This window comes from Molossus molossus, unplaced genomic scaffold, assembly GCF_014108415.1.
Source record: "Molossus molossus isolate mMolMol1 unplaced genomic scaffold, mMolMol1.p scaffold_m16_p_21, whole genome shotgun sequence".
NCBI classification, from domain to species: Eukaryota; Metazoa; Chordata; class Mammalia; order Chiroptera; family Molossidae; genus Molossus; species Molossus molossus.
The window spans coordinates 49,054,406-49,080,537 of NW_023425357.1; the positions used below are offsets into that span (position 1 = coordinate 49,054,406).

Sequence of the window (26,132 nt, forward strand, 5' to 3'; positions counted from 1 at the left end):
AGTAAAGAGACTGTCTCTGTAAAAGACACAGTTCTGTATCCAGGGGTAAAGCATCCTCAGTGTGGTGAGAGTGCGTGCAGACCATGGGCCCTGACACGGCAGGAGTTGCTCAGTGTGGTGAGAGTGCCTGCAGACCGTGGGCCCTGACACGGGTGGGTGACCTGACACGGCAGGAGTTTCTCAGTGTGGTGAGAGTGTGTGCAGACCATGGGCCCTGACACGGCAGGTGACCTGACACGGCAGGAGTTGCTCAGTGTGGTGAGAGTGCCTGCAGACCGTGGGCCCTGACACGGGTGGGTGACCTGACACGGCAGGAGTTTCTCAGTGTGGTGAGAGTGTGTGCAGACCGTGGGCCCTGACACGGGTGGGTGACCTGACACGGCAGGAGTTTCTCAGTGTGGTGAGAGTGTGTGCAGACCGTGGGCCCTGACACGGGTGGGTGACCTGACACGGCAGGAGTTTCTCAGTGTGGTGAGAGTGCGTGCAGACCGTGGGCCGTGACACGGCAGGTGACCTGACACGGCAGGAGTTTCTCAGTGTGGTGAGAGTGTGTGCAGACCGTGGGCCCTGACACGGGTGGGTGACCTGACACGGCAGGAGTTGCTCAGTGTGGTGAGAGTGCCTGCAGACCGTGGGCCCTGACACGGCAGGTGACCTGACACGGCAGGAGTTTCTCAGTGTGGTGAGAGTGCCTGCAGACCGTGGGCCCTGACACGGGTGGGTGACCTGACACGGCAGGAGTTTCTCAGTGTGGTGAGAGTGTGTGCAGACCGTGGGCCCTGACACGGGTGGGTGACCTGACACGGCAGGAGTTTCTCAGTGTGGTGAGAGTGTGTGCAGACCGTGGGCCCTGACACGGGTGGGTGACCTGACACGGCAGGAGTTTCTCAGTGTGGTGAGAGTGCGTGCAGACCGTGGGCCGTGACACGGCAGGTGACCTGACACGGCAGGAGTTTCTCAGTGTGGTGAGAGTGTGTGCAGACCGTGGGCCCTGACACGGGTGGGTGACCTGACACGGCAGGAGTTGCTCAGTGTGGTGAGAGTGCCTGCAGACCGTGGGCCCTGACACGGCAGGTGACCTGACACGGCAGGAGTTTCTCAGTGTGGTGAGAGTGCGTGCAGACCGTGGGCCCTGACACGGCAGGTGACCTGACACGGCAGGAGTTGCTCAGTGTGGTGAGAGTGCCTGCAGACCGTGGGCCCTGACACGGGTGGGTGACCTGACACGGCAGGAGTTGCTCAGTGTGGTGAGAGTGCGTGCAGACCGTGGGCCCTGACACGGGTGGGTGACCTGACACGGCAGGAGTTGCTCAGTGTGGTGAGAGTGCGTGCAGACCGTGGGCCCTGACACGGGTGGGTGACCTGACACGGCAGGAGTTTCTCAGTGTGGTGAGAGTGCCTGCAGACCGTGGGCCCTGACACAGGCGGGTGACCTGACACGGCAGGAGTTTCTCAGTGTGGTGAGAGTGCCTGCAGACCGTGGGCCCTGACACGGGTGGGTGACCTGACACGGCAGGAGTTGCTCAGTGTGGTGAGAGTGCCTGCAGACCGTGGGCCCTGACACAGGCGGGTGACCTGACACGGCAGGAGTTTCTCAGTGTGGTGAGAGTGCCTGCAGACCGTGGGCCCTGACACGGGTGGGTGACCTGACACGGCAGGAGTTGCTCAGTGTGGTGAGAGTGCGTGCAGACCGTGGGCCCTGACACGGCAGGAGTTTCTCAGTGTGGTGAGAGTGCCTGCAGACCGTGGGCCCTGACACAGGCCGGTGACCTGACACGGCAGGAGTTTCTCAGTGTGGTGAGAGTGCCTGCAGACCGTGGGCCCTGACACAGGCGGGTGACCTGACACGGCAGGAGTTTCTCAGTGTGGTGAGAGTGCGTGCAGACCGTGGGCCCTGACACGGGTGGGTGACCTGACACGGCAGGAGTTTCTCAGTGTGGTGAGAGTGCCTGCAGACCGTGGGCCCTGACACAGGCGGGTGACCTGACACGGCAGGAGTTTCTCAGTGTGGTGAGAGTGCCTGCAGACCGTGGGCCCTGACACAGGCGGGTGACCTGACACGGCAGGAGTTTCTCAGTGTGGTGAGAGTGCCTGCAGACCGTGGGCCCTGACACGGGTGGGTGACCTGACACGGCAGGAGTTTCTCAGTGTGGTGAGAGTGTGTGCAGACCATGGGCCCTGACACGGGTGGGTGACCTGACACGGCAGGAGTTTCTCAGTGTGGTGAGAGTGCCTGCAGACCGTGGGCCCTGACACGGGTGGGTGACCTGACACGGCAGGAGTTTCTCAGTGTGGTGAGAGTGCGTGCAGACCGTGGGCCCTGACACGGCAGGTGACCTGACACGGCAGGAGTTTCTCAGTGTGGTGAGAGTGCGTGCAGACCATGGGCCCTGACACGGGTGGGTGACCTGACACGGCAGGAGTTTCTCAGTGTGGTGAGAGTGCGTGCAGACCATGGGCCCTGACACGGGTGGGTGACCTGACACGGCAGGAGTTTCTCAGTGTGGTGAGAGTGCCTGCAGACCGTGGGCCCTGACACGGGTGGGTGACCTGACACGGCAGGAGTTGCTCAGTGTGGTGAGAGTGCGTGCAGACCGTGGGCCCTGACACGGGTGGGTGACCTGACACGGCAGGAGTTTCTCAGTGTGGTGAGAGTGCGTGCAGACCGTGGGCCCTGACACAGGTGGGTGACCTTACTCGAGTCAGGAGTTTTGAGTTCAACTAATAATAAAAATGAGCAAATTGCTTAGCTTCCTGGGGATTTTTGGAAAATCTTTATTGTAATTACTACATAAATTAGCTTCATTAAATTTATATGAAATCTTTACAGAAAGCACAAAATATGAATGACAGTTTTCTAAACATATTTAATGGGGGAAAATACCTTTTCTTTAAAATAGTCATGGTCTTCACATCACTGAATAATTTTCACTTTTTAAAGCACAAAAGCATAATATCGTTTTAATATTCCTATGAGTCAGCTCATCATTTAAACCTTCCCCTATTCACTGAGCAGAATTTTCCATCGTGCAGAGAATACGCATTGCTCCTGGAGAGATTTGCAGCTCATCTGACCTTCCCGTGAACAGGATGTTTGATTCACTGTTAACCTATTGTGTTTTTAATGTCATCAAAGTTATTGTATTGTTCACTAAGCACCTTCTTTTAGCTAGAGTATATGGAGATCCTTCGCACTGCTCACACTTGGCTCTGACTCCCTGCTGACTGAACATGAGTGGGGATCCGGGTCCTCACACGGGCGGGGAGTGAGGCCGGAGCCCGAGGTGGCGTGCAGGTCCAGGCCGCTGTCAGAGCCAGGAGGCGGGTGTGCTCATGGCCTGGAGGCCGTCTCTTAAGATGTAGTCTGCCTTCTGGTAGAACAAAATCCCACCGAGGAAATGTGCAGATCTAACTGCTTTCCCAAGTGACTCACCAATCAGGCAGCAACCGGAAGGGCCCTCCGAGGGGCCATGCAGAATGGGAGGTTTCATGAGGAGGGTGGGGCAAGGGAGCTGTCGCAAAGGGAAAGAAAGGATTGTTTGGGGGCCTGGGCATCTAAGACGGGGAGGGTTTTTATTTCTCGGACAGCCTCCTCTTTCTGTGGAGGATGGAGAGGACCGGCCAGAGACGTCCTCACTGGTGCTCGGATGCTTCGGGAGACCCCTCTCAAACGCCCCCCTCACTGTATGTCCTTCATTGTAGCAGCACAGGGTCATCTTCTTTGATGGGATCAAGCTCCTTGAACTATCACTTAGAACATGTTTACGTACAACTGTATGAATAACCGTTGTACGTACATTTTTTCCTGTGTTTAAGTATACACATTGCCCACAAAATTTACAATGCGGTTGTTTTTCTTCTAGATTTATTCCTCACGACAGTGTCTGCCTCTGGTACCTCCCAGTTTGAGATATGGGAAAATCTGGTAAGAAATCTTTTCTTTGAAGCATGTTTAAATGATGGCTTTCAGTAAAAGCACACAATTTTAGAAAATAAAAGGGAAGTAGTCACTTGGTTGGTTGGTTTCAACAATAAATAGAACAACTTTAAGAGCCTTTGGTTGGATTGCTGCATTCAAACTGCGGAATATCACTGAAGGAGCCGACTCGTTCAGCATCAGTTCCTCCACAGGTTTGAGGCACGACTGCCAATTAAACCAGTCAGCCTGCCCGAGCGCATGTTCACAGCCCCCGCCAGGCTGCCTGTCAGCTGGGGAGGGAGGGCGCTGTCATTTCATTTGTCAGCATGATGATTTATCGAAGAAAACCCTTTCTGAAAGACTAATTTTTTTCCTCCTTGGCTTCAGGCTTATCTATATAAAAACAATAAAAAAACAGATACTAAATTTATTGCCAAGTTGACCAAGATTAAGGAGTCTTTCCCAATATATATATATTTTTTATTGCAAATAGAAGATTCCCAAACTGATGTCATGATGTATTTTATTTTATTTTTAGCTTGACATAGATTATCTGAAAGAGTAATTAATGAAGAATAAATCACCCAAATCTTAAGGTTGAATTTCAAGCTACTTTAGTAGAGGACAGGATTTGAGGACAGGCCAGACTGGCCGACCGGCACGCACCAAGCCAGGGCCAGGTATTGACCTCCCTTTCCTCGTGCGGAACCGGGTGTATGAGGGTCTCCTTCACAGGATGTTCGCGAAGATCAAGGAAACAATGTGTGTAGCATGCTTGGCACACCTAGGCACCTGGCAGATTGTAGTTCTAGGTCTCTTGATCTCCAGTTACCTTCTTGACTGTCTTTTATTCGATCTGCATTAAATCCATAACATTTATAGATTTGTATTAAATTACTGATGACAAATAAGGAGAGCTAGAAACTGTGAAGCACAAGTTTGTGAAGGAGATTCATCGTCAGCATCTCTGTCCACTTTCCCCAGGGAGGGCGCGGACGAGGGCGGAGCTTGCGTGCGCAGGGTCTGAGCTCCTAGGGGCTGCTTACTCCTGAGCCGAGCCGCCAGTCCTTTGTTTAAAACGGGGCATGGGAAAGGAAGAGAGACTTTACAGCACAAAGACTTGCCTTTGTTCATTGTACTACTTTAAAAAATCATTATATTTGTTTTTCTGATGATAGAAATGTGGTTGTTACATTCGTAATGATTATTATACATGAAATCTTCCCCTGCTGGGGATATTTGTTTTCAGGTGGCCTTGGAAATAATACTTCAAGTGAATTTTGAGGTATTAAAAGGTGAGAAAATCAATCATTTTGATTGATTAACTTGATCCCTTGGGTGAAGGAAGCTTCATTGCAAATAGATACAAGGTATATATGAAATCATGAAACACTGAGGACTGCTGTGGCAAATAGATACAATGTATATATAAGAAATCATGGAACACTGAGGACTGCTGTGGCAAATAGATACGACGTATATATGAAATCATGGAACACTGAGTACTGCTGTGGCAAATAGATACAATGTATATATGAGAAATCATGGAACACTGAGGAGCGGCTGTGGCAAATAGATACCACGTATATATGAAATCATGGAACACTGAGCACTGCTGTGGCAAATAGATACAATGTATATATGAGAAATCATGGAACACTGAGGAGCGGCTGTGGCAAATAGATACCACGTATATGTGAAATCATGGAACACTGAGCACTGCTGTGGCAAATAGATACCACGTATATATGAAATCATGGAACACTGAGGACTGCTGTGGCAAATAGATACCACGTATATATGAAATCATGGAACACTGAGGACTGCTGTGACAAATAGATACCACGTATATATGAAATCATGGAACACTGAGGACTGCTATGGCAAATAGATACGACATATATATGAAATCATGGAACACTGAGGACTGCTGTGGCAAATAGATACAATGTATATATGAGAAATCATGGAACACTGAGGACTGCTGTGGCAAATAGATACGACGTATATATGAAATCATGAAACACTGAGGACTGCTGTGGCAAATAGATACAATGTATATATGAGAAATCATGGAACACTGAGGACTGCCTTGGCAAATAGATACAAGGTATATATGAAATCATGGAACACTGAGGACTGCTGTGGCAAATAGATACCACGTATATATGAAATCATGGAACACTGAGGACTGCTGTGGCAAATAGATACAATGTATATATGAAATCATGGAACACTGAGGACTGCTGTGGCAAATAGATACAATGTATATATGAGAAATCATGGAACACTGAGGACTGCTGTGGCAAATAGATACAATGTATATATGAGAAATCATGGAACACTGAGGACTGCTGTGGCAAATAGATATGACGTATATATGAAATCATGGAACACTGAGGACTGCTGTGGCAAATAGATACAATGTATATATGAGAAATCATGGAACACTGAGGACTGCTGTGGCAAATAGATACAATGTATATATGAGAAATCATGGAACACTGAGGACTGCCTTGGCAAATAGATACGATGTATATATGAAATCATGGAACACTGAGGGCTGCTGTGGCAAATAGATATAATGTATATATGAGAAATCATGGAACACTGAGGACTGCTGTGGCAAATAGATACAAGGTATATATGAAATCATGGAACACTGAGGACTGCCTTGGCAAATAGATACAAGGTATATATGAAATCATGGAACACTGAGGACTGCTGTGGCAAATAGATACAATGTATATATGAGAAATCATGGAACACTGAGGACTGCCTTGGCAAATAGATACAAGGTATATATGAAATCATGGAACACTGAGGACTGCTGTGGCAAATAGATACCACGTATATATGAAATCATGGAACACTGAGGACTGCTGTGGCAAATAGATACAATGTATATATGAAATCATGGAACACTGAGGACTGCTGTGGCAAATAGATACAATGTATATATGAGAAATCATGGAACACTGAGGACTGCTGTGGCAAATAGATACAATGTATATATGAGAAATCATGGAACACTGAGGACTGCTGTGGCAAATAGATATGACGTATATATGAAATCATGGAACACTGAGGACTGCTGTGGCAAATAGATACAATGTATATATGAGAAATCATGGAACACTGAGGACTGCCTTGGCAAATAGATACGATGTATATATGAAATCATGGAACACTGAGGGCTGCTGTGGCAAATAGATATAATGTATATATGAGAAATCATGGAACACTGAGGACTGCTGTGGCAAATAGATACAAGGTATATATGAAATCATGGAACACTGAGGACTGCCTTGGCAAATAGATACAAGGTATATATGAAATCATGGAACACTGAGGACTGCTGTGGCAAATAGATACAATGTATATATGAGAAATCATGGAACACTGAGGACTGCTGTGGCAAATAGATACAAGGTATATATGAAATCATGGAACACTGAGGACTGCCTTGGCAAATAGATACAAGGCATATATGAAATCATGGAACACTGAGGACTGCCTTGGCAAGTAGATACAAGGTATATATGAAATCATGGAACACTGAGGACTGCTGTGGCAAATAGATACCACGTATATATGAAATCATGGAACACTGAGGACTGCTGTGGCAAATAGATACGACGTATATATGAAATCATGGAACACTGAGGACTGCTGTGGCAAATAGATACAATGTATATATGAGAAATCATGGAACACTGAGGACTGCTGTGGCAAATAGATACCACGTATATATGAAATCATGGAACACTGAGGACTGCTGTGGCAAATAGATACGACGTATATATGAAATCATGGAACACTGAGGACTGCTGTGGCAAATAGATACAATGTATATATGAGAAATCATGGAACACTGAGGACTGCCGTGGCAAATAGATACAAGGTATATATGAAATCATGGAACACTGAGGACTGCCTTGGCAAATAGATACAAGGTATATATGAAATCATGGAACACTGAGGACTGCTGTGGCAAATAGATACAATATATATGAGAAATCATGGAACACTGAGGACTGCTGTGGCAAATAGATACAAGGTATATATGAAATCATGGAACACTGAGGACTGCTGTGGCAAATAGATACAAGGTATATATGAAATCATGGAACACTGAGGACTGCCGTGGCAAACAGATACAAGGTATATATGAAATCATGGAACACTGAGGACTGCCTTGGCAAATAGATACAAGGTATATATGAAATCATGGAACACTGAGGACTGCTGTGGCAAATAGATACAATGTATATATGAAATCATGGAACACTGAGGACTGCTGTGGCAAATAGATACAAGGTATATATTAAATCATGGAACACTGAGGACTGCCTTGGCAAATAGATACAAGGCATATATGAAATCATGGAACACTGAGGACTGCCTTGGCAAGTAGATACAAGGTATATATGAAATCATGGAACACTGAGGACTGCTGTGGCAAATAGATACGACGTATATATGAAATCATGGAACACTGAGGACTGCTGTGGCAAATAGATACGACGTATATATGAAATCATGGAACACTGAGGACTGCTGTGGCAAATAGATACAATGTATATATGAGAAATCATGGAACACTGAGGACTTCTGTGGCAAATAGATACGACGTATATATGAAATCATGGAACACTGAGGACTGCTGTGGCAAATAGATACAATGTATATATGAGAAATCATGGAACACTGAGGACTGCTGTGGCAAATAGATACAAGGTATATATGAAATCATGGAACACTGAGGACTGCCTTGGCAAATAGATACAAGGTATATATGAAATCATGGAACACTGAGGACTGCTGTGGCAAATAGATACAATATATATGAGAAATCATGGAACACTGAGGACTGCTGTGGCAAATAGGTACAAGGTATATATGAAATCATGGAACACTGAGGACTGCTGTGGCAAATAGATATGACGTATATATGAAATCATGGAACACTGAGGACTGCCGTGGCAAATAGATACAAGGTATATATGAAATCATGGAACACTGAGGACTGCCTTGGCAAATAGATACAAGGTATATATGAAATCATGGAACACTGAGGACTGCTGTGGCAAATAGATACAAGGTATATATGAAATCATGGAACACTGAGGACTGCCTTGGCAAATAGATACAAGGTATATATGAAATCATGGAACACTGAGGACTGCTGTGGCAAATAGATACAATATATATGAGAAATCATGGAACACTGAGGACTGCTGTGGCAAATAGATATGACGTATATATGAAATCATGGAACACTGAGGACTGCCGTGGCAAATAGATACAAGGTATATATGAAATCATGGAACACTGAGGACTGCCTTGGCAAATAGATACTAGGTATATATGAAATCATGGAACACTGAGGACTGCCTTGGCAAATAGATACAAGGTATATATGAAATCATGGAACACTGAGGACTGCCTTGGCAAATAGATACAAGGTATATATGATTCATGGAACACTGAGGACTGCTGTCTCTCAGCCTAGGCCGACTTAAAGGTATAAAGTGAAGCAACTCAGTGGGAGATCTTCATGGAGAGACTAGATTTTGATTGAGATCTTTCCCTTCACTCTTGTTTTCTTTTTAAAAAACACTAATAAACTGGCTATTGGACAATAGACAGTAAGGATGGATCTTGCAATGAAACAGCTAGGTCAGTACGGTACCTAGGACCCATTTGTGCGAAGAAAGGCAAATGCAGACTCAAAACTAACCCGTTCAGGTAGAGAGCGAGTTTTGTAAAATGGATCGTTTTTAGAGATTGGAGCAACAATTTGCAGTAATACATGAATTGGCCAAAACCCTCACACCTGTGAAACCATGTTCGCTAGTAGAAGAATAAGAGCTACAACAAATCCTTTGGCAGTGTTCGTTGTGCACACGACCGTGGAAGACGCTCTGAGGATGCAGGGAACAGACCTGTGGGCCAGGAGCTGGGCGACCATGTGAGTGTAGGCGGCTGGCTGCTGCAGGAGGTAAAGACAGAGCAGTTGGCCCTCCAGGGGCATCAGGGAAGCCTTCAAAGCGGTGTGGCATTTGAAATAGCTGGAACAGAGGAGCAGGGTTTCACGGTCGGAGGGGAGAGGGAGGAGATGGGCCAGGAGGTGCACAGGGCACACGGGACATGTTCAAAGAGGAGGAAGTGGCTGGTTTGGGGCCAGGACACGGAAAGATGCTGGAAGGTGAGATTAGAAGAATTGGTTTTGACAAGGTCAGCAAAGGCCTTCACTTCTAAACTAAGAAATTTGATCTTTTAAATTTTTATTTATAAGCTTTAAAGGTTTTGGGACTGAGAGTGAGCTGATTAGAGCTTTCCGTATCGAATTCGTGTGGCCGCTGCGTTCCAGATAGGTCTGCGTGGGAGACCTGGGAGTGGGGGGTGGCTCGGGGGAGCCTCCTGCAGCCTGGGAAGGGGTGAATGACACATGAAGGGATAGATGTGAGAAGACAGGATGACCGTTGATGTGTTTTATGCTGGTGGCAAATAGCAGAAAAGACAAAAGGAAGTATGCTGGACCAGGAAAGAAAAGTAATTTAGATAAAAGAGTAAGAGCACAGTTAGAAGGTGGGACTGGAGCTCAGGGAAGAGAGCGGCTGGGTGTTGTGACGGGAGAGTGAAAAGGCAAAGCCAGACCCTGGCAGCACCGCCACCCTCAGGGCCAGACGTCTGCTCTCGGCACCGGCGCCGCATCAGGCCTCGTGCCTGGTCTGCGGAGCTGCCCTGTGCACTACGGGTTGTTCCGTACCCTGCCCTCTGCTCCCTGGTGCTAGTGGCCATCTCCCCGCTGAGACAGCCGTGTCCCGGACATCGCCCCGCGTCCCCTGGGGAACAAAACAACCCCGTGAATAAAGATGTGGACAGATGGCAGTCATTTCGCGTGCTTCCTTATCATTCTCTAACATCATAAATGTAGCGTTTAATCTTAAATGTTAACGCATGCAAACCCAAGCACAGGCAGCCAGCTATGGAACAGTGCTTGTTCCAGCACAGCACTGTGGGGTCCAAGCAGAAAATGCAGGTGGCTACCTCTCAGTCGCTGTGGGCAGTGATTGAGTGCTGGTGGAGGAGGAGGTGGAGGTGGAGGAGGAGGAGGTGGAGGTGGAGGAGGTGGAGGAGGAGGAGGTGGAGGAGGTGAAGTAGATGGAGGTTGTGGTGATGGAGGTGGTGGTGGAGGAAGTGAAGGAGATGGAGGTTGTGGTGGAGGAGGAGGTGGAGGTGGAGGTGGAGGAGAAGGTGGTGGAGGAGGAGGTAGTGCAGGAGGAGGAGGTGGTGGGGGTGGAGGAGGTGGTGGTGGAGGAGGTGAAGTAGATGGAGGTTGTGGTGGTGGAGGTGGTGGTGGAGGAAGTGAAGGAGATGGAGGTTGTGGTGGAGGAGGAGGTGGTGGAGGAGGAGGAGGTGGAGGAGGTGGTGGGGGTGGAGGAGGTGGTGGTGGAGGAGGTGAAGTAGATGGAGGTTGTGGTGGTGGAGGTGGTGGTGGAGGAAGTGAAGGAGATGGAGGTTGTGGTGGAGGAGGAGGTGGAGGTGGAGGAGGTGGTGGGGGTGGAGGAGGAGGTGGAGGAGGAGGAGGTGGAGGTGGAGGAGGTGGTGGGGGTGGAGGAGGTGGTGGTGGAGGAGGTGAAGTAGATGGAGGTTGTGGTGGTGGAGGAAGTGAAGGAGATGGAGCTTGTGGTGGAGGAGGTGGAGGTGGAGGAGAAGGTGGTGGAGGAGGAGGTGGTGGAGGAGGAGGAGGTGGAGGAGGTGGTGGGGGTGGAGGAGGTGGTGGTGGAGGAGGTGAAGTAGATGGAGGTTGTGGTGGTGGAGGTGGTGGTGGAGGAAGTGAAGGAGATGGAGCTTGTGGTGGTGGAGGAGGTGGAGGTGGTGGTGGTGTGACTGCTGTTCCATTGAGGTGCTAACAAAATGCACGCTGCGTGCACTTGCTAGTGAGCCCCTTATACACATCATCTCACTGATCCCCACAAAAGCCTTGTACAAATATGTTTTAGAGATGAGTATATGGATGCTTAGATGAGAAGTAATTTATTCAGACCTCCAGGCTAAGCAAAGAGTGGAGCTGGGAGCTCAACTAGAAGTCGGTCTCTAGAGCTTCTACCCTGAAGTCACGGTGCAGCCCTTCAGACCAAGGAAGCCACAGGGTGCAGCTGCAGCAGCTCCCCAGTGAGGGGTGCAGGGGCTGCAGGAGTACAGTGAAGGCCAGAACGGCAGTGGCAGAGGATGGGACAGACTGAAGGCTTCACACAGCAGCCCATGGGAAAAGCGCTTGCCACTCATGAGCACAGAACTGCTGTGGGAAGTTCACGTGTAGCAGAACACTTTCCAGTCGATCACTCCACAAATAGTTCATTTCCCCTCGAACAGCCGGAGAACCGAGACCCAGAGCGGCAGGTGGCTGATCCGCAGTGATATAGCTTACACGTGAGAGCAGGCCTGTGTCCTCTAACTCGATGCCCAGGGCCCTTCCACCAGACTTCCATGCGCTCAGTACAGGAGTACTGACCACAGTGCCTTTCCTACGTGCAGTAGGTATATTGACAGTAAGTGCTGTCACATGTCACTTTAAAATGTGGTATCTATTGTCCTGCCAGTGTGGCTCAATGGTTAAGCGTCGACCCATGCACCAAGAGGTCCCCAGTTCAATTCCCAGTCAGGGCACGTGCCCAGGTTGTGAGCCCGATCCCCAGTGGGGCGTGTGCAGGAGACGGCCAGTCGATATTCTCTCTCATCGATGTTTCTATCTCTCTCTCCCTCTCACTTCCTAAAATCAATAAAGGAAAAAAATGTTTTAAATGCACCAAAATGTGGTATCTACTAAGAGTAATAACATTGATTACGAAGTTTGTCGAGTCATGTTTAGCAAATACTAAATTCGTAATTGACATTCACTGAACGGAGTTGAACTGTGTAGGTGTGGGCGGCCGAACGGAGTCATCACCGCAGTGACGGCGATGGGAGGGTCAGGCCCACGGGGTGCTGTCCCCGTCACGTCGTGTGTGATGCATTCCGCACGTCCTCGCTGGCAGAACGGAGTCATCACCGCAGTGACGGCGATGGGAGGGTCAGGCCCACGGGGTGCTGTCCCCGTCACGTCGTGTGTGATGCATCCCGCACGTCCTCGCTGGCAGAACGGAGTCATCACCGCAGTGACGGCGATGGGAGGGTCAGGCCCACGGGGTGCTGTCCCCGTCACGTCGTGTGTGATGCATCCCGCACGTCCTCGCTGGCAGAACGGAGTCATCACCGCAGTGACGGCGATGGGAGGGTCAGGCCCACGGGGTGCTGTCCCCGTCACGTCGTGTGTGATGCATTCCGCACGTCCTCGCTGGCAGAACGGAGTCATCACCGCAGTGACGGCGATGGGAGGGTCAGGCCCACGGGGTGCTGTCCCCGTCACGTCGTGTGTGATGCATTCCGCACGTCCTCAGCTGGCAGAACGGAGTCATCACCGCAGTGACGGCGATGGGAGGGTCAGGCCCACGGGGTGCTGTCCCCCGTCACGTCGTGTGTGATGCATTCCGCACGTCCTCGCTGGCAGAACGGAGTCATCACCGTAGTGACGGCGATGGGAGGGTCAGGCCCACAGGGTGCTGTCCCCGTCACGTCGTGTGTGATGCATTCCGCACGTCCTCGCTGGCAGAACGGAGTCATCACCGCAGTGACGGCGATGGGAGGGTCAGGCCCACGGGGTGCTGCCCCCGTCACGTCGTGTGTGATGCATCCCGCACGTCCTCGCTGGCAGAACGGTCTCTTCCTCCAGCTGCAGGAGGGTCCCGTTGAGGCCCCGGGAGGGAGGGAGGCATCTCAGGGAGGCCGGCACCTGGGAAGGACTCACTGGTTCCTGAGGCGGCGTCATGGTCATAGTGGAAACCTTCCTGGGTGTACTGACCACGTTCAGCAGCTTCGTGGGCAGGATGTTCACTGGAGTCACTGTAAGGGGTTGGCATCCAGCTTTGTGTTCCATGAGGCTTATGCCGTTTAAGAGAGATTTTCTGTTCATTCTAGAATCATGGTGTCCCCTCTGGGCCCGGTGCTCTGACCTTTCCCGAATGCCAGACACATGACTCTGCAGTCAGAAGCCTGGCCACTCTGGGCGTCTCTGCTGTCCTCTCAGGCACTCTGTAAGACGGGGACCCCGTTTGGGAAAGAAGAATTCTGTAGGGAAACCACTGAGACAGCGCATCGGACACCTCAGTGGCAGTGGGGGAGCGCGTTGCCACTTGCGGACAGGGTGGCCACCGCGGCTGGAGACCGCCTGTCGCAGGCGCGGTCCAGGCACTGGCTCGTGGTCCTCCAGCAGGTGGTCTTCCTTCCTCCGTGACCGCAGGTAACCGCAGGAAGCCCACCTGCAGGGACGGCAGAGGCACAGATCTGTGGAGGAGCAGAGCACTTGTGTGTTTAACGCTCTGGAATAGACAGGTGACCTCTGTGAAGGGTGCGGGAGTCAGTATATCAAGTGGCAAGAAGAGAGCTCAGGAAGGCCCAGAGCTCGAACCCCAGATGTGTGTTCTGGCGCGTTTCCTCGTGTGGGGTCTGAACTGCTGTGAAGGGAGGCAGTCGTCTGAGCGCGTCCAGCGCGTTTGGTGAGAGCTGAGCGGCGGGTTTCTGGCGGGTTCTCCTTCGCCTGAGCTTCACCCCCTCTGGTTAGCAGGGACAGGGTGTGAGCCTTTCCTCCCCGCTCGCGGTACGGAAGCTGGAGCCGATCATGAAGGGGCCCTTTTTATTTTTTTGGTACGTGCCCCTAGTGGGAACCGAATCCGGGTCTCTCTGGTCTGCAGGCCGATGCTCCAACCGCTGAGCCAAACCGGCCAGGGCATGAATGGGCCCTTTAAGAATCAATAATTCTCATCTCATTTGAATATCTTTTCTTTTTTTTTTTTTTTTTTTTTTTTTTATCCTCACCCGAGGACATTTTTCCATTTTTTGTTCAGGTAGAGTAGGAGGGGGAGAGAGGAACAGAGAGAGAGAGAGAAACATCGACGTGAAGGGACACATCGAGTGGTTGCCACCCGCACGACTGACCAGAGCCGGGGACAAACTGCAACCGAGGTACATGCCCTTAGCGGGAACCGAACCCGGGTCTCTCGGGACCGCAGGCCGACGCTCTAACCGCTGAGCCAAACCGGCCAGGGCTGAATATCTTTTCTTAATTGCCCTCAACAGAATCTTTTCCCCTCAAACTCTGTAGAACATGGTGTCTTTGCTGCTGACTGTACCTCTGGTAGGTCACCTTCAGAAATCCTGTTTTCCTGAGTCAGGTCCTGTCTCCTAGTGGGACTGTGAGCCCTTGGAGGGCAGGAGCTATTTTTTATAGTTCTGGGTGTTTCCAGCGTCTGCTATGGTGCATGGGGTAGAGGGCACTCAGTGTCTGAGGTCAGGGTGACGGTTCGGTGAGACTGCGCACTGGATCGACAGCAGGGAGGCCGTCCGAGGCGGGTCTTCGACTCACAGCGCTTCCTCCGTTTTGTGGTAAAAGTGGAACAGGAAACTGGAACGGTTTTTGTGCAGTACAAGAGCCTAAAATTATTTATTTCCCTGCTTTAGTTAAAATGCTTTCTTTCACACTTGACAAATGAATTATGATGGTCTAATCCAAAATTTTCTGCCTCTCACAGGATGGAAATTTCTCTCTCCGCACTATATTTGAAAAACCTCAAAATATGGTGGTGGTTGGCCAGTCAGCATTTGCAGACTTTGGTAAGATTGTTTCCATCTTTCACATTCTCCCCGCCCTCTGCCCTAGTCACATTAATTCCCCATATCAGGACATGACTCCAGTGTCTTCAGAACTACTGCAGATTTTACAGATGCTATTCCAGTGTTGTGGACGGAGCGCGGTCGACTCCTGGCGCGGGGAAGAGCCCTCTGGGCCACGTGTGTCTGTCATGGCTGAATCCAGGGGCACCCGTTTGCAGGGAAGTCTACAGCCGGGTTATAGTGGGGCCAGCTCATAGCGGAAGGGTTAGCCTGACCTCTGGACAAGTGCATGCTGAAAGCCATGTTTATTTACACGTTAGTGCCAAAGAAGAGTCACATCCATTATGAATTCACTACCGGAGGACATGTGAGTCTCCATTTTTTGTAGATTCTATGCTATAAGTCAAGTTCACATTGTTAGGAACTTCCAAAACATATACGGCTCTTTTGTGAGTTCTCATGGTTCTAATGAAAGGACTTGGTATCCCTGGCTGGTTGGGGTCAGTGGTTAGAGCGTCGGCCCGTGGACCAGAGAGTCCCAGGTTGATTCCAGCCAAGGGCAAGTACCTCGGTTGCAGTTCACCCCGGCCCTGGTTGGGGTCCTGTGGGTGGTGACCACTCGATGTGTCTCTCTCACATCGATGTTTCTCTCTCTCTGCCTCCCACTCTGTCTGAAGATAAATGTAAAAATATCCTCGGGTGAGGATTAAAACATTTAAATAAATAATTCAAAGGATTTGGGTATTAGGAGGGAAAGTGGTCTGGGTGACCACCACCTACGACTTGAAAGCTCACGCTTCCTGCTTGTCCTTCACTCTGCCAACAAACACCTCAACCTTTCCTCATAGTGCGGGTGACATGTCACCACGCCAGAGCCTCCATCTCCCCTCTGTAAACGGGGTGACGACGCCCACCTCGCAAGGCTGTTGTGAGTGACGCAGAGCCGCACGTAGGAAGAGCACGAGACGTGACAGGTTTGTTCCATGCGCTGGACTCGCCTGGCGGCCTTGTTGCTGCAGCTCTTAGATGCCTGGAGGCGTCGGCGTAGCGACGCGTCCCGGTGCAGCCCCCGCAGGAGGTGCGCAGTGTCCCTGGACGGAACCCAGCCGCTCTCCGTTCTGCGCTGGGGTGTGGTGTCCTGACATTGAGTGTTACCTTGATCTTGAGCAAACGTCTAGGGCCTGCTTCGAGCCTGATTTTAACCTGCACTGCAAACAGTCGAGCGACAGCACACACAGAATTGCTTGTTTTAATTTGCTGATTGACCTGATTAGCAGGATTAATGACAGGTCCCTCTGCAAGCCTCTCTCTAGAGCAGAAAGCGTGTAGGCGCCGCGTGCTTCTCAGGGCCCGGGCCGCCCGAGCCTGACCTGGCTGAGAACCTCCAAGGTAAAGGTCTTTGTCTTGTGACTGTGTACTTTGTATGATGAAGTGCCTTGCTTTTAACAAAATTATCAGTAGCTTTACTTTAAATTTTTTAATTGCACTAACTATAAAAACAGACATTTACATGTTGCTATTTTTAAAATGTGCAGCGTATAGGATATAGTCAATGAAGAAACAACTGTATTTCTCCCCTTTTTTTATTTTTTTAAATCCTCGCCTGAGGGTTCTCTTCCATCTGTCTTCAGATAGAGTGGGAAGGGGCGGGGGGAGCGAGAGAGAGAGAAACAAACACCGATGTGAGAGAGACATGGATTGGCTGCCTCCTACACGACCCCGACCAGGGCCGGTACCGAATCGCGACCGAGGTACCTGCCCTTGACCAGAATTGAACCCACGACTCTGTTCTGCGAGCCGACGCTCTGACCTCTGAGCCAAACCGGCCAGGGCCTTCTCCCCTATTTTTAATAGCTTTAAATGTAAGTAAGTTTTTCATTTTTTTAATATTTTTTTTATTGATTTTTTTTTTTTTTGAATTTTATTTATTTATTTATTTTTTTGTTACAGATATTTTACCTTTTTACCCCATTGGCACCCCCCACCCCACCCCCTGATTTTTTTTTTTAGAGGGAGAGGGAGATATAGGTTGGACTGAGTAAACTTTTTTTTTTTTTTTTATCCTCACTCGAGGATATTTCTCCATTTTTTGTACAGATAGAGTGGGAGGGAGAGAGAGGAAGGGAGAGAGAGAAACATCGACGTGAAGGGACACATCGAGTGGCTGCCACCCGCACTACCAACCAGGGCCGGGGACAAACTGCAACCGAAGTACGTGCCCTTAGCGGGAACTGAACCCAGGTCTCTCCGGACCGCAGGCCGACGCTCTATAACTGCTGAGCCAAACTGGCCAGGGCAGTAAACTTTTTTTAATGCATCAGTAAACTTTAGATAAATATCCCACAATGTGTATTTAAAAGTCCATGTAGCCCTGTCGGTGTGGCTCAGTGGATTGAGCAGTCATCCCATGGACTGAGAGGTCCCAGTTCGATTCCCGGTCAGGGCACATGCCCGGGCAGCCGGCTCGATCCCCAGTGGGGGGCATGCAGGAGGCGGCCGATCGTTGTTTCTTCCTCACATAGTTGTTTCTATCTCCCTCTCCCTTCCTCTCTCTCTAAAAAAAAAAAACAAATCATTAAAACTTCATGTATTCTTAGTAGTTGGGTATTATAAAAAAGCAAGACTGCTAATGAATCCAAAAAAGCAGATGGCATTCACTAAGTTTATGAATATTAATATATACAAAATACGCATTTTTCTATACATTTGAATAAATCTGTGACATGCATCCTGCCCCCGTCCTCCACCCCTCCCACTTCCTTTGAACCAAGTCAAGAGAAGTGACGGACAGGCAGGAAGTCGGCATGATTCCAGAAATTCGCATTCGTTCGGTGAAGGGAGAAGCACATGCTAAGTCAGCGCCGTCGCTCCCAGGGAGACTCCTGTTCAGACAGGGGCTGGAGCGGCGCCCGCTCATCCGGGTTGTCTAGGAACAGACGTTCTCCAGCCATGGCGACGCTCTTAGCTCCTGACACAGATGTTAACAGATGTCTTCAGCCCTGGCCGGTCTGTCTCAGCGGTTGGAGCGTCGGCCTGCGGTCCAGAGAGACCCGGGTTCGGTTCCCGCTAAGGGCACGTACCTCGGTTGCAGTTTGTCCCCGGTCCTGGTTGGTCGTGCGGGTGGCAGCCACTCGATGTGTCCCTTCACATCGATGTTTCTCTCTCCCTCCCTCCCTCTCTATCTGAACAAAATATGGAAAAATGTCCTTGGGTGAGGATAAAAAAAAAAAGATATCTTTAAATCTTCTTTAAAATGACACTGTATCCAAAGTGAGGTGGGCAGCGTGGTTTGGAATCAATCAGGAACCTTGAGTGGATGAAGGAAGCAAGCAACTGCTGCGCTGCTCCCAGCGGGGACACGTGCTGTGAAGGTGCGGCCTGGTGACTCTACCTCTGCGTGAACGCCGTGTGCACACCCAGGACACGTGCTGTGAAGGTGCGGCCTGGTGACTCTACCTCTGCGTGAACGCCGTGTGCACACCCAGGACACGTGCTGTGAAGGGTGCGGCCCGGTGACTCTACCCCTGCATGAACACCGTGTGTGCACACCCAGGACACGTGCTGTGAAGGGTGCGGCCCGGTGACTCTACCCCTGCATGAACGCCGTGTGTGCACACCCAGGACACGTGCTGTGAAGGGTGCGGCCCGGTGACTCTACCTCTGCGTGAACGCCGTGTGCACACCCAGGACACGTGCTGTGAAGGTGCGGCCTGGTGACTCTACCCCTGCGTGAACGCCGTGTGCACACCCAGGACACGTGCTGTGAAGGGTGCGGCCCGGTGACTCTACCTCTGCGTGAACGCCGTGTGCACACCCAGGACACGTGCTGTGAAGGGTGCGGCCCGGTGACTCTACCCCTGCGTGAACGCCGTGTGCACACCCAGGACACGTGCTGTGAAGGGTGCGGCCCGGTGACTCTACCTCTGCGTGAACGCCGTGTGCACACCCAGGACACGTGCTGTGAAGGGTGCGGCCTGGTGACTCTACCTCTGCGTGAACGCCGTGTGCACACCCAGGACACGTGCTGTGAAGGGTGCGGCCTGGTGACTCTACCCCTGCGTGAACGCCGTGTGCACACCCAGGACACGTGCTGTGAAGGGTGCGGCCTGGTGACTCTACCCCTGCGTGAATGCCGTGTGCACACCCAGGACACGTGCCATGAAGGGTGCGGCCTGGTGACTCTACCCCTGCGTGAATACCGTGTGCACACCCAGGACACGTGCTGTGAAGGGTGTGGCCTGGTGGCTCTACCCCTGCGTGAATGCCGTGTGCACACCCAGGACACATGCTGTGAAGGGTGCGGCCTGGTGACTCTACCCCTGCGTGAACGCCGTGTGCACACCCAGGCCATGAACGTGTGCAGCATGTTTCTAAATTCTGTAGGCGTGGTGACACCAGGGGGAGTGTTTCTGTATCCAGAAGTGTAAATACAGAATGAAACGTAGGCGATGGAGCCCGCAGGACGGGCTGCTCTGGGGAGCGGCGCGTGAGTGGGGTGGTGAAGACCTCGACATCACTAGGCACTGCTGTAGAGTTCGTGAACCCTGACACTCAGGCTGCGCCGGAGTTACAAGATGGCAAGATTGAGTCCAGCACAGGAGAAAGTGATGCCGTCAGAGACACTGTGACCACGAGGCGTCCGAGACAGCTGCTGGTGCAACACGGCGCTACAAGGAACTTTTTGTATGAGTAGAAAGAAAGCACTAAGTAATGATTAAAAGTACAGTACAGTGGCCCTGGCCGGTTTGGATCAGCAGTTAGAGCTTCAGCCCTCAGACTGAAGGGTCGCAGGTTCAGTTCAGGTCAAGGGCAGGTAACCTGGGTTGCAGGTTCAATCCCCAGCCCTGGTTGGAATCATGCAGGAGACAACCAATCGATGTGTGTCTCTCACATCGATCTTTCCCTCTCTCCTCTCCCTCTCCCTCCCTTCCAGTCTCTCTAAAATTCAATGGAAAAATACCCTTGGGTGAGGACTAACAAAGAATAAAATAGTGTAGCGTAGTAAATACATAAACCGGTAACACTGGTTCATCATCGAGCATTGTGTTGTACGTAACTGCGCGCTCTGCTCCCGTGACTGGCAGCTCGGGAGGTTTGCTCACGCCGGGACGGCCACACTGCGCTGCTCCACGTGTCACTCGGGCCCGAGGTCACAGGAGGGGCTCTCCCAGCTCCCTTCTAGTCCTGAGGACCACCATCTGCCACGGTTCACTGCTGACCCACTGTGACGAGTGACTAACTCAAGGACAGAAAGATTCTCTCCTGTGTTTCTTCCATAAATTTTCTGATTTTACCTCTTACAATTAGGTCTATAATCCACTTGAAGTTTATTTCAAATACGTTTTTAAAAACTATATATTTTTTGGTCAACTCAGAATACTTTATTACTTAGATTATTTTCTGATCATAATATTTGTGTGTAGGGAAAGTACTATCATAAAATGGAACTCAGCCCTGGCGAGTATGGTTCAGTGGTTAGAGCACTGGCCCTTGCACCTCAGGGTGGAGGGTTTAATTCCTGGTCAAGGGCACATACCTGGGTTGCGTGTTTGATCCCTGGCCCCATTCAGGGTGCGTGCAGGAAGTATCCGATCGATGTATCTCTTTCACATTGATTTCTCTCTCTCTCCCAAAAAGAAAGTCAGTGAAAAAAAATATCCTTGGGTGAGGATTAACAAAAGTAAATAAAAAATAAAATGGAACTCGTTAACCGGTCACACTAATGTTGACATGATGATTTGCTGTAGCTCAGTGTTTGGAAGAGGTTGCAGGAGTTTCTTAGTTGTCGGGGTTGAAGTTACGTAGACCCAAGTTTCAGCATTGGAAACTCACCCACAGAGAGATGGACAGTTTGCCCAGAAACAAGGCTTCAAGGAATGATTCATGGGGAGAAATCTGAAATGACTTGCTCTAGGATTTTTTAAGGGTTCATTGCACCTAGATTCAGGTGTTTATTTAATATGGAACGAAATGTAATTTCTGTAACGATAACTCATCCTGCCAGGAAGTAACCTCGTTTACCAAGGAGCTAAGAAGCAGGTGCCCCTGCGTGGAGGGGAGCATCGTGGGTGGGAGTGGCGTTCGTGGCTTCACCGCACGTAGCAAAGTCAGGGAGTGAGCGGACGAACGGACGCCACTCAGAGCTGTCACATAGTAACACTGTCACTTCACAACACCGTGCTTCACTGCCATTGTGACGTCTAAGTTACTGCGACACAGAGCGATCTATAGGGAAGCCATGCAGATTGGACTTCACCACTTGTTGACTTGTGAAATCTAAAGTTGGGTCATTGTGTTTTGTTCAGTAAATACCCAAATAGCATGAAGAAGACATTTGTTTTCCTGCGTGAAGAGCAAGGGAAAGTGGGCCAGTCCCTTAGGCCACAGTTCTCTGAACCGGGAAACCAGCCCGGGGCTAGGGGACCTGCTGTGGTCCTGAAGCCAGACGGTCCTTGGTTTGAATTCCAGCGCCCGTCTGCCTTACTTTATGAGCTTACAGAGTTATTTACCCATTTCTTATTGTAGTTAATATACTTTGCTAAATGAAAAGTTTATTTTGAAATTCCGAATTTTGTTTTCCTAAAAAGAAAATCTAATCCGTCCATTATATAATAATTTTGCATCATATTCCATTTGTTTCTGTGCCAGTAATTTCTCTCATGTTAATGATGTATGCTTCTGAAAAATATAAAGTGATACACTTTATCTATTACTGTGGAAGTAAAAACAAAAAGGATTTTTAGTAAATGATGTTTTAGTATGTATATTTCCAGCCTTCTATTAATAATAAACCACAAAAAAAGTGTAGTTTTATGTGTGAATATATTACCAGTCATATATCTCCCATGTCTTTTGACAAATATGATGGGAAAGCTGCTATTTCTCCCCTTACTCTGCATCTGTTTTGGCAAGAAATGCCGTTTTAGAAATCCTGTATGGAAATCTTCTAGCTTTAGGGCCCACGTGTTACAATTTAAAGAAGGCCTTGAAATCTGTGTGGAACTTTCCACCATCAATTAGTCGTGTGACTTGTGGTATTTCCATCGTGGGTGTGTCACAGCCGCACACGAGTGAACGTTCCAGGTGTGGGAGGAGTCGCTCTGACTTACCCCGTCTGGGCTGTCGCGGCATGTTCTGCGCTGTGATTCAGAAATCACTCCATTTATTTGTATTATTGAACTCAGAGCTCCGAGCTACGGATCAAATGTGTACCATCCTACTTACAGTGCCCCTCCATCTGAGGAGCAGCACTCGTCAAACCTAACCTGTCGCTTTCATTTCGCATGGCCGAGCGTCCACGGGTCCTGAACGGGAGCACTCTGGGCTTCTGGGAGTTCGCGTTTTCATTCCGTTGCCTGCCTGCTGGGCACAGCGTGCACCGTCCTGAGTGGCAGCGTGCCACCGTGGTGGGGGAGTCTCAGTACAATTAATCCTCACGGTGACGGACCCCTTGCAGTAACCAAATTTCGTTCCTGTTGGTCATTTTACAGAAAAAGATAAACTAATGCAAGAGGTATTGAATTCTTTTCTGAAAACTGTAGGCCATTCACTAAGTGGTGTGCACAACTAGATACGTCATCTGTAAAAAGTAACGTAGGTGCCCAGCTGGTGTGGCTCAGTGGTTGAGCATCGACCCATGTACCAAGAGGTTGCCAGTTTGATTCCTGGTCAAGCCACATGCCCAGGTTGTGGGCCTGATCCCCAGCGTGGGGCATGCAGGAGGTGGCCAATCCATGTTTCTCTCTCTCCCTCTCCATTCTTCTCTCTCTAAAATCAATAAAGAAAAAGAAAATTAAAGTAGGATCCTCACTCACATCATAAGCTAAAATAAATTCCAGGTGAGTCTAAGACTAAACATAGAAATAGTGTCCCCATGTACTGTGATTGGGAAGTCCCTTTTAAGTTATAAAGCAGATTTAAAAGATATAAAGGAAAATAATAAATCACAGACAAGAGAATAACTTTTTTAATGTAGGAAGGACTCCTACAATTGGCAAGAAAAACAACAACATTGTTAATAAGAAAACTAAAAATTAAAACAATGGCGAAATACCATTTGCACTTGTCAGAGGGATTAGGAAAGTAGAGATTGCTGGGCTTAGCCTCAAAGGCTCTGATTCCGTAGATCTGTGCAGGGGACTAAGAAGTCACGTATCTAACACGCTCCCGGTGGTACGAGGCTGTGGGGCTCGGGACCACACTTTAAGAATCGCTGCGTTAGAGAAATTGTGATTTACAAAGTTGGATTGATAATCTGGGGCCAGAACAATGAGTGGTGATTTGCTTTAATACTGTAGATCCATTAACTTCATGAGACTGGAAATATGAATGCTTAAGAGAATAATATATATGTGACCCTTTATTAAGTGTGTCTTCTTCGTCTCCTGCTTAATTAAAAGCAGAAAAACTAGTATACAGAAATTCATTATTAACCCATTTTTTTTAAGATTCTTTTTTAAAATGTTTTTTTCTGCCCTGGCCGGTTTGGCTCAGCGGTTAGAGCGTTGGCCTGCGGTCCGGAGAGACCCGGGTTCGGTTCCCGCTAGGGGCATGTACCTCGGTTGCAGTTTGTCCCCGGCCCTGGTTGGTCGTGCGGGTGGCAGCCACTCGATGTGTCCCTTTCACATCGATGTTTCTCTCTCTCTCTCCCTCCTGCTCTATCTGAACAAAGAATGAAAAAGTGTCCTCGGGTGAGGATAAAAAAAAAAAATGTTTTTTTCTTTATTGGTTTTAGAGAGAGGAAGGGAGAGGGAGAGGAGATAGACATCGATGAGAGAGAACATGGATTGGCTGCCTCCTGCACGCCCCCCACTGGGGATCGGGCCCACAACCTGGGCATGTGCCCTGACCGGGAATCGAACCAACAACCTCTTGGTGCAGGGTCAACGCTCAACCACTGAGCCACACCAGCTGGGCTATTAATTCATTTTTATACCAACTACATTAGTGTCATTTTGGTTTCAAAATTAAAATTTTTCAGAAAGTTGGTTTGAGTTGTTAAATCTATTTCAGTACAATGACGCCTCTGTTAGAGAAGAAGTTCATTGAAACTGGCTCACGGTTAACATCAGGCGGACTTTAAGGTTGTTCCCTCGCACTTCAGTCTCATGATCGGCATCCCAGAGGCCGCTGTTACCCTGCAGGTCATACCAGCTCATCAGAAGGCCTTTCTTCTGTCTGTACTTTTTTTTTTTAATCCTCAACCGAGGACATTTTTCCATTTTTTGTTCAGATAGAGCGGGAGGGAGAGAGAGGAAGAGAGAGAGAGAGAAACATCGATGTGAAGGGACACATCGAGTGGCTGCCACCCGCATGACCAACCAGGGCCGGGGACAAACTGCAACCGAGGTACCTGCCCTTAGCGGGAACCGAACCCGGGTCTCTCTGTACCGCAGGCCGACACTCCAACCACTGAGCCAAACCAGCCAGGGCAGAAGGCCTTTCTTCTGTTACAGTGTTGTGCAGTCTCTAAGAAGGACTTTTAGCTTCGAGAAAACTCGCAATGACTGTGCTGTGGTGCCCAGGAGAGGGCGGTCCAAAGACATTGATTCCTGGGACCTGGGCAAGGACCGTGGTCTGGGTCAGGTGGCGCCTCCACCAGCTCGGCCTCTCAGAGGCTGCTGACGAAGTCACGTGACTTCTCAACGTCTGCTGGGGCACATTCTGGTTCCCGGCCTCAGACCTCTGATTCGTGTGAAACTGATTGTCCTCAAGCACTGCCTTCCCTAGGCTGGCTGGTGGGAAAGGGAAGGTCCCTATGATCCGAGATGTAAAAAACAGTGCGGAGTACAAAGAAAGCTCTGGAAGTAGTCTCCATCAAAGTAGTCTCCATCAAAGTAGTCTCGGTCAACTCGATCAAAGTAGTCTCCATCAAAGTGTCTAGAATAAAGTAGTCTCCATCAAAGTAGTCTCCATCTAAGTAGTCTCCATCAAAGTAGTCTCGATCAAAATAGTCTTGATCAAAGTAGTCTAGAATAAAGTAGTCTAGAATAAAGTAGTCTCCATCAAAGTAGTCTCGATCAAAATAGTCTCGATCAAAGTAGTCTAGAATAAAGTAGTCTAGAATAAAGTAGTCTCCATCAAAGTAGTATCGATCAACTCGATCAAAGTAGTCTCTATCAAAGTGTCTAGAATAAAGTAGTCTCCATCAAAGTAGTCTCCATCAAAGTAGTCCACATTTATCTAAAGACAAATAGCCAAATGCAGTTCCCACCCTAGACTGGACCCTGTGTTCGACGAGCACATGTGACTGTAAAGGACATTATTAGGGTCAGTGGACAAAATTGAAATATGCAGGGGTGGGCAGAAGTAGGTTTACAACTGTAATACAAATAAATACAATAATACAATAAAACAAGAATGAACTGTTTTGTGTACTCACAACTGTAAACCTACTTTTTTTTTTTTAATCCTAACCTGAGGACAGTTTTCCATACTTTGTTCAGACAGAGTGGGAGGGAGAGAGAGGCAGGCAGAGAGAGAGAGAGAAACATTG

General features: G+C 49.3%; 1 protein-coding gene across 2 annotated transcripts in view; it reads left to right on the top strand.

The window, feature by feature from the left end:
- Positions 1–26,132, top strand: part of ITFG1 (integrin alpha FG-GAP repeat containing 1) — a 95,686-nt gene that overhangs the window by 30,836 nt on the left and 38,718 nt on the right. For both annotated transcript variants that reach the window (XM_036275034.1, XM_036275035.1), the window contains exons 7-8: positions 3,864–3,925; positions 15,556–15,637. In XM_036275034.1, coding sequence (XP_036130927.1) covers positions 3,864–3,925; positions 15,556–15,637 — 144 coding nt within the window. The remainder of the gene's footprint in view (positions 1–3,863; positions 3,926–15,555; positions 15,638–26,132) is intronic.